At 46.5% G+C, this 12,377-nt stretch overlaps 1 protein-coding gene across 1 annotated transcript in view; it reads right to left on the reverse strand.

The window, feature by feature from the left end:
- BARX2 (BARX homeobox 2) overlaps window positions 1-12,377 on the reverse strand; it is a 95,618-nt gene that overhangs the window by 9,960 nt on the left and 73,281 nt on the right. Inside the window, exons 2-3 of the mRNA XM_003417472.4 lie at window positions 11,226-11,526; window positions 5,420-5,504 (exon numbers count right to left, since the gene is read on the reverse strand). Of these exons, the coding sequence (XP_003417520.1) occupies window positions 5,420-5,504; window positions 11,226-11,526 (386 nt within the window). The remainder of the gene's footprint in view (window positions 1-5,419; window positions 5,505-11,225; window positions 11,527-12,377) is intronic.

Here is a 12,377-nt window from a genome sequence, read left to right on the forward strand (position 1 = left end):
ATCTTTCTACTGAGTTGTATAAGATGTGAAAATATTTATTCCTATTTTATGGGTTATATTTTCACTTTCTTGATGTTGTCCTTTGCAGCACACAAGTTTTTAATTTTGATGGAGTCCAATTTATCTATTTTTTTTTTGTCACTTGTGATTTCGGTGTCATATCTAAAAAGGTTTTGCCTAAGCCAAGGTCATGAAGATTCACTTATATTTTCTTCTAAGAGCTTTACAGTTTTAGGTCTATGATCCATTTTTAGTTATTTTTGTGTATGGTGTGAGGAAAATCATAAGTTCTTGCCTCAACTAATGCCTCATTTTAGCTGGAAACCTGCTTAGCCACTGTACTTCTCGCCTGTCATGGATTGGAATTATGTCCCCCCAAAAATATGTGTACCAGTTTGGCTGGGCCGTGATTCCTGGTATTGTGTGATTGTCCACCATTTTGTCATCTGATGTGATTGTCCTATGTGTTGTAAATCCTACCTCTGTGATGTTAATGAGGGAGGGTGGACGCCAGTTGTTAGTGTGGCAGGACTCAATCTACAAGATTGGATTGTGTCTTGAGGCAATCTCTTGAGATATAAAAAAAGGGAAGAGCAGAGAGACAGGGGGACCTCATACCACCAAGAAAGCAGTGCCAGGGGCAGAGCATGTCCTTTGGACCCAGGGTCCCTGCACGGAGAAGCTACTCAATCAGGGGAAGATTGAGGACAAAGACCTTCCTCCAGAGCTGATGGAGAGAAAAAGCCTTCTCCTAGAGCTGGCACCCTGAATTTGAACTTTTAGCCTCCTTTACCGTGAGGAAATAAATTTCTCTTTGTTAAAGCCGTCCACTGTGGTATTTCTGTTACAGCAGCTCTAGATAACTAAGACATCACCCAAACAGCAAATAGCAAACACACAGACGTGAGGAGGCCCTTTAACAGGTGCAGACACTGTTACTGTTACTGACAGAATCCACTTCTGGGGAGAAGATGTCCCTGTTCCTTGTCACATAAGTCAGTACTTGATTTTGATTTCAGTCTGTACACAGGCTTTCAAAAGCACCCAAATGTGCCAAGACGGAATTTGCATGTTGAAAGCAGCTCCACTCAGAATGAAAGAGATTATACAAATGAAGTCACCCCATGCAGCAATCAAGTCCTACACGGGCAGGTCTGAAGAAGCCACCTAATAGCAAACGTACACCCAGCCCCAACAATTAGAAAACACCACCCACACAGCCTGGATGGCCCCACCTGGCTGCCTGCCTACAACACCAAAAACCAAAACAAACAAACCATTTTCTGAGTGGAATAAAACATTCCAGCACGAGCAATAATTAGGAGATAACTACCCTCCTGGCTGCACTCTGCACTTGATCTCTGGCCCTCTGCCTTCCAGCACATCTGAAACATGCAATTACCTCACCCCACCCCACTCATGGGCACGCAGTCTCATGCACCCTGTGGCCCTTCGGCCAGGACCCCACCCCACTGCCCCAATTATTCCTAGAGCCAATTTAGTGTAGTTCCCTTGTCCAGAGAGGCCACACGACCCATGGCCACACGCCTATCTCTGCTTCTCAGAAAGGCACCTAATATGCCATTGACTTGTTACCCCTCCTGCTGACAGCCCTCCCAGAGCTGTGAAATAAGATGTTCAATGGTCTGTTCCTAAAAACGTAAAGACAAGGCCTTTTGCTCCCTTTTCGAGGGGCTTAGATGAGTCTGCCCCAGAGGCAGGGGTTGGGGGTAGGCGACTGGGGAGGGCAATGTGAATGTCAGCACAGGGAGGAACTTCCATGCCCTCATTTTTCAGACAAGAAACAGCCACTGAAAAGCTCAGAGCTCCAGGGACTTGCGGAATTCACTTTCGGCTCTATCCTGGCCTCCAAAAATCTGGATTATTTGGAGACACGGACTTTGTAGACAGATGAAGAAGAATAATAGTAACAGCAGTGAACATTTCTTGTCTGCATGCTATGTGGCAGGCAGTGTTCTAAAGTGCTTCACAGAGATAATCTCAGTTAATACCACAACACTATAAGATAAATATTTTGCATTTTACTGATGAGGAAACAAGCACACAGAGGTTAAGCAACCTGCTCAAGGCTGCAGCTAGCAACTGGTAGCAATTTCATGGACCTGTTGGCTATTTGGAGATTTTTGGTGTGAATGATAATTATAGCATGGTGTGAGGCCCACCCAGTTGTGTGACTGGAAGAGAAAGATGGTTTATGTCCATTTGGATCCTCTCACAGAACAGAAGTTTATTCTAGAGCTGAAGACCACTGAGTAATGGAGTAACCTTGGCCAGCTGCAACACAGTGTGGGTCCTACTGGAAGCAAAGCCAAGAAAAATGGAATAGAGGGTGAATGCCCTATCTAATGTGCAAGGTTAAATTTACCCAACCCGCTATAGGTTATAAATGCTGACTGGTAAAAACTAGTCAAGAGATGCTATCTTGGTTCTGGCAGTAATGTTCCTGGCAGCCATCTGAATAACTGAGAATCAAGTGCTAATCTTTTTCCAGTTCCAATTAGGTTACTAGCCTTGAGACATCTTTATTACACAATTATCTCTTTCTTTTCCTCCAGAGTACCTGAAGAGATAGAGCCTTGAAAGAGTTTCAGCAGGAAAACATATGAAGCAATCAGAATCCTAACAATGCCTCCCTGTTCTGAGGGAGTCAGAACTCAGACCCACAGCTGAACACATCCTTCACATGTTAGCTTCTGCCATGTTAAAGGACTTCCAATCCCCCAGGGACTTCTGCCTGGAACACCCTCCCACTTCACTTGGCACATTTCTATTGATCCACAAACCCCACCCCCCTTTCTCTATACCGATTCTGTGTCCTGTAAATCCTTCAGCTGTGCCCAAATCACACTGGATACTACCAGAGTACAGCTCTGTCTCCCACTTTTGACTGAGTACCTTTTTTTTGAATGGATGTGTTCACCTCTTATCTTTGCATTACCATTGCTTGGTGAAAGTAAGTACTCAATAAATTATTGCTAAAATGAGCTTGGTACTCTGGTTTCCTACAGGGTCCCGAGTTTGGCTGGCCTGTTGGATTTGCTCTGAGGTAAATCTGCTGAGTTACCTTCATTTTGTCTTATACAGTGGGGATAACCATTAAAACCTGGCCCACAGCACTGCCGGCAGCACAGTGGCTGGTGAAAAACAAGTGACGTCAGAGACAGAGGCAAAGGCACACACAGTGTCCTACCACACTGGATGGCTCTGGCCGGAGCGGTGGGCTGTCAGTGCCTTAATCACCTGACTTACGAAAAGACTGCCGACAAGCAATTTCAACAATGCCTCTGCCACTCCAGAGACATTGATTTTGATGATGATGATGACTGACGAGGAAGGAGGTGGGCTGTGGAACCTGCACAGGAAGCAGTGAGAGAACTTCCCGAAAATCAGCCAGGCAAGCCTGGGAACACAGCCAGTACTTTTAAGTCCCAAACCTGGCTCTTCTGGAGCTCAGTCCCCTCAAAGGTTCCCACTGTAAGTTTCATGTGTGTCTTAAGTTTCTAGAGTTTCTGGAATGGCTGTGTACTGCACTGAATCCCACCCTTCCTTCCACTTCACCTTCTCCTGGAATGACTGCGTACTTCACTGAAGCCCACCCATCCTTCCACTTCACCTTCTCCTTGCAACCTTCCCATCAGCTCTCCTCTGAACTTTTATGGGTGTGTAGGTCTAATTTTTTTTTTTTTTTTAGGTCTATAATCAACCACCCAGCACATAATTATAATGTGCTCCCTAGCTGCTTCCTGTGCCATTTCCCCAAACAGATCATCAACTCCAAGAAAGCAGGGATGATATTTTGTCTTTACTTCCTGTAGTACCGAGGACAGAGCTTGGTTCAAAAGAGACACTTCAATATGTATGTGTTGATTCACGCAATAGCATGTGCTTGTACAGGCCACTGGCATCCCTGCCTCCCTCCCTGAGCACATCAGGAGCCCAGTCTGCCTCCACTGGAAAATCCTTCCATCTCAGGGTCAGGTCCTGCCAGAGGAAGTGAGATTTTCCCAGGACTCTTCCCTGGGATATATATTAAATGCTGCTAATTGACTTTTTCCTAGTACTTTCCATTAGTATTCATTTGTAATTTCTTTCATTTATTTTTTTCTCTCCTTATTGCTAGCAGACAATAGCAAAGAATAGAGCAAGAACCAAAAGGTTTTTTTTTTTAATTATTGGACATAAACACAAAACTGAGAAAATGTCTATTCATTATCTTTTTTTCCCTAAAAAGTGGGGAGAGAAGGGGCTCTGTTATTGCATTACACTAAAAAGAACAGTATTTCAGTCCTTGAAACACCAGGAAATGTGGCTCATGGCAGATCGTTTAGCAAATCAGAGTGTCCTCCAGGCAGGTATGGAACACCTGGTCCGTATGAGAGAAGGACCAGTAAGGTTCAGTGAGGTTGTCAAAAGGCTCCGTCTGAGCCCCTGGTCTCTGAAGAACACAGCAGGTTTCCTCACCCTTACTCACCTTCATCTTTTCTCTGGGCTTTGACCTTGTCCCTTGCGGTTTACAAAACTGAGAAATGAAACAATCAACTACCTTGGATTTAAAAGTGCTTTAAAAAAAAAAAGTCCTGATGGTGCCAGTGGTCAAGCATTCAGCTGCTAACCAAAAGGTGGGCAGTTCTACTTTGTCTTATAGAGTTGCTATGAGTCGGAATTGACTCCACAGCAACGGGTTTGGTCTCTTTTGATTTAAAAAAAAAAAAAAAGATAAACTTCTATGTGGTTCTGAGTCCCTAAAATGTAGAGATGTTTATTCTAACAAGTAGATGGAAATACCAAAGATGGAAATATTCATTAGCTAGGCACCAGAGCCATATTACGGAAACCATAGTCATTATACATCAAAAAGAACCTGGGTGCTTGTTAGCATGCATAATCCCAGGCCTGTCACAGACTTCGGGAATCAGAATCCCGGGATGGGACCTACTATCGATTACCATATCAGGTTACTATTCCTGTTGTTCTGATGCCCATACTAAATTAGAGAATCACTGCATTAGCAGACACACAGCTAAAAAAACAGATGCGCCCCGTATGTCATTACAAACAGAGCACTTGAGACTATTCTTAGCTATTGGTGGGAGGGGGAGGAAGTTCTTTGAAAAAGTTTGCAGGTGGGGTTAAAATAAGCAACTGGGAAGCTTGTGGGTTTTGTCTTGTAATTTTAAGGAAACTGTGAAAACATTATCCTTTTGGTTACGAAATCCAGGTCAGGAGATGGCTTATCTTACAGTTCAAACAGCCTCACTCCCAGCCAGCATCTCAAAGGCCTTCCCGTCTCTGGAGCACAAGCCACCCACTGGTCTTTCCTGTCTTCCTGCCAGCCCCTGTGGTAAGAATTTGCCTCACCATGCTGGGCAGGGGTTAGATTCACTCTTCTCTTTCTTACCATTTTCTTCCATTTCATCCTGCGATTCTGATACCACGTCTTCACCTGCAGTTGAGTGAGTCCAAGAGACTGGGCCAAGTCCAACCTGGAAGGCAAGAGATACAAAGGATCCTCCAATGGTGAGGGTGATGAGGATGAGGAAGGGAGAGAAAGGGCAGTTAGAGACAGGGTCTAGTGGCTAGCTCCAGGCACTCGTTACCAGAGTGAGGACTTCCTCCAAGAAACCAACTCTTCCTGAAAGGGCCTTTCTCTCCCCAGGGTTCTGTGGATGAAACCCTGGGACAGTAAGAAACAGATGCCTATGACCCAGGGCATCTGGGGCGATCCTCATCCTGGGAACACTATCCAAACTGGATCTGAACGGGCTTCTGCACCTTCGTTACAAAGTCTGTTCCTGACATAGTTTTCACTCTGACCCGGTGCAAAATGAGGACTCTAACCCAAAGTCCAGACTGGAAATAAAAGGCAAAGCCATATTCCCTTATTGAAATCCCTCCAGATCCAGTTCAAGTTCGCCCTCCCACAGGTCAGCCTCCCAGGTCCCCGCGGCTCACCCACAACTGGCTCCCTTGCTCCCTCCTCCCAGGGGCCAGCAGCCACCCAGACAGGCTGGCGTTCTGTTTCCTAACAGCTTCACATGTTGTTCCTGCCTCCCTAACTAGCCTGTCAGAGGATGTCTTCCACTTCTTTTATACCCACTAACGAGCTATCACATTGTGAAATCCAGAGCAAAGGCCTCAAAAATACTTATTGATTGACTGATCAATTCACTGTGGCTGCCCTAAACTGCTATAACGCCAGACTCCAAAAGGAACATTAACCTGTAGCCCACCCCCTGCTTTTCATTCTGCTGCCAGTCATGGTTCTGCATCTCTCTGAAAAGACCTTAACGTCAGTCCAGAAAGTCCTGAGAAGCGCAGGTGGAGCTACTGCCAAGTTAAAACATCTATTTCATGAGCACCACGTGCATACCAGGCTCTATGCTGAGCCCCTGATATGTGCTGTCTTGTTTATTCTTTCACAACACTGTGAGGTGGGTATAATGATTCCCATTTTACAGACGAGGGATCTCAGCAAACTATGACCCATGGGCCTAAGCCTGCCTACTGTCTGCTTTTTAAATAAAGCTTTATTGAAACACAGACACGCCCATCTGTCTACGTATTTGTCTACTGCTGCTTTTGCACTTCAAAGGCAGAACTGAGTTGTGACAGAACATACGGTCTATAAAGCCTCAAGTATTTACTATCTATGGGCCCTTTACAGATAAAGTCTGCTGACCCCTGGAAGACAAACCTAGCAAGGGTGGAACCAAAAAACCAAACCCAGTGCTGTCAAGTCAATTCCAACTCATAGTGACCCTACAGGACAGAGTAGAACTGCCCCATAGGGTTTCGAAGTCCATAAATCTTCATGGAAGCAGCCTGCCACCTCTTTCTCCCTCAGAGCAGTTGGTGGATTTGAACTGCTGACCTTTCAATTAGCAGCCAAGTGCTTTAGCCACTGTGAAGAGTAAGGGCAGAGCTGGGATTCAAATCCCCCATGTCTGATTCTACGCTACCTCCTGCACAGGGACTTGCCCCATGTCATGGATTGAATTGTGTCCCCCCAAAATATGTCACCTTGACTAGGTTATGATTCCCAGTATTGTATGACTGTCTACCATTTTGTCATCCGATGTGATTTCCCTACGTGTTATAAATCCTATCACTACGACGTTTAAGCAGATGAATAAGCAGCAGTTATATTGATGAGATCTACAAGATTAGACAGTGTCTTAAGCCAATCTCTTTTGAGATATACAAGAGAGAAGCAAACAGACAGACATGGGGACCTTATACCACCAAGAAAGCAGCAGCACTGAGAAGCTCCTCAACCAGGGGAAAATTGGTGATAAGGTCCTTCCTCCAGAGCCGACGGAGAGAGAAAGCCTTCCCCTGGAGCTGGCACCCTGAATTTGGACCTGTAGCCTACTAGAATGTGACAGAATAAATTTCTCTTGGTTAAAGTCATTCACTAGTAGTATTTCTGTTACAGAAGCACTAGATGACTAAGACACCCCACCTACAACATTTTTGTACAAACTGGATTTCTCAAAGGAAAGCTCTTGCTTAGCCTTTGGTGGAAACAATGCAGGTATGCTGCACCACAGGGAGCAGCAAACAAGGTGAGAGGAGCCTGTGGAATGAGAAAGGGAAGTGTGCAGCCAGCCTCCCACTCGACTGATGCCCAGTGTTGATACAAACCCCAGGACTACCTTAGCACCAGCTGGAAGGACCACCTCCATGAGTGGCTCCAGCCCTGGTCACTGAAGCAGTGTGGACCTCTAATGCAGAACTTGGGGTGACCACCCTTGCCTGATACAGCTTGGGCAGTGGACAACACGTTTTGAAGGTTCCCAGTGATCTGAGGACTGTGATTTGTGGATCTCAGGCCCATTATCTCACACAGGCCTGCACAGCCACGAGCCTGAGTTATAAGGAGTCTCAGGTGGGAGTCTGCAGCTGCAGGAGTAAAGAGGAGCATCTAACCATAAGGAAGACCAGTGGGTACAAGCACCTAAAGTTCCAGATGCAAACCCCTGGTACTCCCAGTGCAGCTGTCCAGCCCTCCTGCTCTGACCAAAGCACACAATTCAAATCTCCAACCATAAAAACAGAGTCTCCCTTCAAGGCATGCTGAACCTGCCTTAAATCTGCATTCACGTAGGACAGCTGCTGAAAGATGACAGTTTAACTGAAAGTCAATAACACACTGAAGCTAATAAATTCCCGGTGCCAATAACACTTAGCTCTTCCATGAACAGAGCACTGCAGAAACTCACTGAAAGACCAGGAACCCAGGAGGCCAATCCCCAGACGTCTGGGCTCCCAGGTCTCCCTGGAGATGGTCTCCTGCTAGCTAGCGTTGTGCCTGCCTAGCCCGGTCACCTGAGGTCAGCAGGTGCATTAATCAATGGAAGGCTCAGTGCACAACTCTGCAGAGGCCTTAGCAAACCGTGTGAGCTCACTTGGGAAAAATGCATCCTTGACTCACTCTGGCTATAGAAACACACTTCACTGTCATCAGCCTTCTCTCATTACCTGCCACCGTTACAAATTCTCACTTCCCTGCATATTCGATCAAACGGGGTCACCTAGGAAACGGAAGAAACAAACAATGAGGAGGAGGGAACAGGTGGAGGGAGGAGGGAGTGCTCATGGCCCTGGTCACGTACAGAGGTGAGGAACATGTGAGAGGGTGGATTAAGGCAGCAGCTTCGGTGCCAGCTAGATGGTGTCCTCCTCCCCAGGCAAGTGAATCAGTGCTGTGCAGGTCACCTGAGCGATGCCTGGGCAGGTACCAGGAAGCCCCAGGAGGCTTTTTGGAAACTAACATTTCTATAAAAAATTTCTCTGACTTTTCAAAATTAAGCCTGACATTTCACCCACACATGCTGAAGCCCTCTGGACATAGCACCACACAGTTCATAAACTATGATGCTCATGCCACCTGCTAAGGAAAAGTACATTAGGCTCTCAATTACATACTGGGGGGCAGGAGGGCATAAAAAAATAGCTATTTAAAAACAAGGGAATCCCACTGAGTTAACCCCCTGTTCACAGGCCTGCCTCTTCTGTCTGCCTGGGGGCACCCCAAATGCAACTTGTCCAGAACAGACTTACTCTTCCCCTACCAAACCCACTCTGTCCTCTGCACTCTGACTTCAGCGAATGCTACTGTAATCTACCTGTTGTCTGACTCAGGGACCACGGAATTCTCAATTCTCTTCTCACTTCCTCACAACGACATCGATTCTGCCCACTCCATCTTCAACATGGCTTTCTAATCTCTTCTTTCTTCTCTGTCCCCGCTGTCACCACCTTGATTCAGGTCCTCAATAGCTATTCTCAGGCACTCTCCAACTTCGTTTCCCTATTCTAACTCTCCCCTCTCTAGTCAATCATGGCCACCAACGTGACCACTCTAAAATGTAAACGCGGTCATGCCACTTCTAGCCCTTCATGGCTGCTGACTGCATAAACGACAAGGGCCATATTCCTTAGCCCAGCACACAGCGTCCTTACCAAACTGACCCTTCCCAGCTTTTCAGCCTCATCTCCCTCACCTTTCCGCTCCCACCTTAAGCTGGAGCTGTCTCGACCACGTGCAGCACCTGGACATGCCCGGTGAGATATGCTCTGTGCCTCTGTGGGTGGCATTACCTCTGTGTGGAGTGCTCTTTCCCTCTAGGGATCAACAGTCTGCTCAAATGACCCCTTCTCTGAGAAGCCTTCCCTAGCCCTTCTGGTACATTTAGCTGTATCTCTGTGGCCCCACGGCCCTCGGGACCATACCATCTTCAGCACCTAGCTTGCTGTATGTTGCTGTTGGCTGCCATCAAGTCGGCCTGACTCATGACCACCGCATGCACGATGGGATTAGACTGCTGTGATCCACAGGGCTTTAATTTGTGGATCACCTGGCCTTTCTTCCTAGTCTGTCTTTGTCTAGAAGCTCTGCTGAAACCTGTTCAGCATCTGAGCAACATGCACTGACAGACAGGTGAGGCCTGAGCATGAGGTACACTGGCCAGGAATTGAAACTGGGTCTCCTGCCTGGAAGGCAAGAAATCTACCAGTGAACCACCTCAGCCCTCACACTGTAGTTACTGGTAGTGACTTCCTCCCCTGTGATCTCCTTTAGAGCAGGACTTTCTCTCTATACCCATATTCCTCACACAGTGCCTGCCTCAAAGAAGACACGGCTTGGTGCGTGCTTGATTAACCGAATCAGTAGACAAATTCCTTTGAGTTGGTAAATTTCAGACTTGTCTCTCACTGAGTTTGTATCAGAACAGATACTAAATAGCTGAAGGGATATATCTGAGTTTCATTTCTGACTTTTTTTTCTGCCTACTCATTGACAAAAGTGCATAAAGAAGAAAGAGAAACAAGGAATAGAAAATCCCCTCAGTAAGCAGGATCACACATTACCTCAGTCATCCTCTGGAGTGTGAATGAACAAAACACACTCATTCATATTTTGCAGTTAAGATGGTAAATTAAAGTGGTTAAGAGATTGGCTGCTAACCAAAAGGTCAGCAGTTCGAATCCACCAGCCACTCCTTGGAAACCTTAGGGGTCAGTTCTACTCTACTCGCTATAAGTTGGAATTGACTCCATGGTAATGGGTTTGGTGTTTTTGGTTTGGTATTAAAGCCTCAGAGAAACACAAAGGTCAAAGCCTCCCTGATCTGAGTCTCAAAAGGGTTTTACGAAGGAACTCTCATTTCAGGTCCTTCTCAGTCTCAGCCAAGTGGTTCTGACTTGAGAGCCACCAAATTCATTAAGACATCTGACACCTCCTCAACTGAGACCAATTCAGCCCTTTCCAAGCAAGAGTCAGCCCAGTGAGTCTTGGCACAGTTGGGAGCTGGAAGGGTGGGGAGAAGATTAAGGAGATCATGGATCCCAATTCCAGACCTAGTCACACTGTATCTGATGCTAAGAGTGAGTGGCTTTAAAAACCAAACCTGTTACCCAGATGAGACCCTGGGCAACCACTTCTTCAACTTTACCTTGCCTGTTAGGCTACAACACGGAGATAGGTAGGGTACAGATTCAGCAACAGGTGGGACTCTTGGAGGCTATGTGTGATGTATTATTGTGGGGCTGGGCTGAGGCTACTTGAGCCAAGGAATACTGCCATAGTATCCTGACTCTGAAACAGTGCTCTTCAGCCAATATCCCACACTGAGAGTGAAGGGAGTCTCCCCTTCTCATGGGCCTAACTGGGGACCCCCCTCCCTTCCCCATGTTCTCACCTGTCTGGGGTGGACAAGTACTTCTGCTTCTGGAATTTCTTCTCCAAACCCATGAGCTGCAGCTCAGTGAAGATGGTGCGGCTGCGGCGGGGCTTCTTCTGCCGGGGTGTCGGCTGCTCAGTCTCTGACTCACTGCTGGCCAGAGCCTCGCCACCTGGGGCTTCCACAGGAGCGGCCTCGGTGGCCGGGTGGTGGGACAACACTTGGGCGATTCCTGGGGTGGCAGGGACCAGGTGGGAGATGACTGTGGGCTGCCGGGTGATGACTGAGAGAAGGGGATAAGCCCGAAGGGATGGGGAACCTGAAAGATAAATAGGAAGGCAAGGTCAGTGCGGGGGCAGGGGTGGGAGGAGATGAGGGGCTCTCAGAGGACCACCTGCTGACTCATGTCTGCTGGGCACTGACAGAGAAGGGGAAGAAGAAGCAACTGAAGACTCTAACTCAGCTGGGTGGGCAGGAAACACACAGATTTGCTCACCTGGTGTGTGAGAACATACAAGCCTCACATGGCCAAGAAGAGGCTCATGCAACTCCTCTGGTTTTAGGTGAATCTTTCTCCTTTCTCCCCCTTCTGAACTCCTAAATTCTACTTTCAAGGATATGGGTCAAAGGAACTCAGCAGATAAAAAGAAGTTCTCAGGAAAAGCTAGAAGCTGATATTTGACAAAGGCCCGAATCCGTTAAATGGGGAAGACAGTCATAACTGGATACCCTTCTGCAAAAAAATGAAACAAGACCCACACCTCACAACATGCACAAAAATGAACTCAAAATGGATCAAAGACCTAAATATAAAATCTGAAACGATAAAGATCATGGAAGAAAAAATAGCGACAATGCTAGGAGCTCTAATACATGGCATAAACACTATACGAAACATTACTAACAATGCACAAACACCAGAAGAGAAACTAGATAACCGGGAGCTCCTAAAAATCAAACATCTATGCTCATACAAAGACTTCACCAAAAGAGTAAAAAGATTACCTACAGACTGGGGAAAGAGTTTTTGCTGTGACAAATCTGATCAGCGTCTCATCTCTAAAATCTATATGATACTGCAAAAACTCAACAACAAAAGAACAAATAACCCAATTTAAAAATGGGCAGAGGATATGAACAGGCACCTCACCAAAGAAGGCATTGAGGCAG

Source organism: Loxodonta africana, chromosome 15 (assembly GCF_030014295.1).
Source record: "Loxodonta africana isolate mLoxAfr1 chromosome 15, mLoxAfr1.hap2, whole genome shotgun sequence".
In the NCBI taxonomy this organism is placed as follows: Eukaryota; Metazoa; Chordata; class Mammalia; order Proboscidea; family Elephantidae; genus Loxodonta; species Loxodonta africana.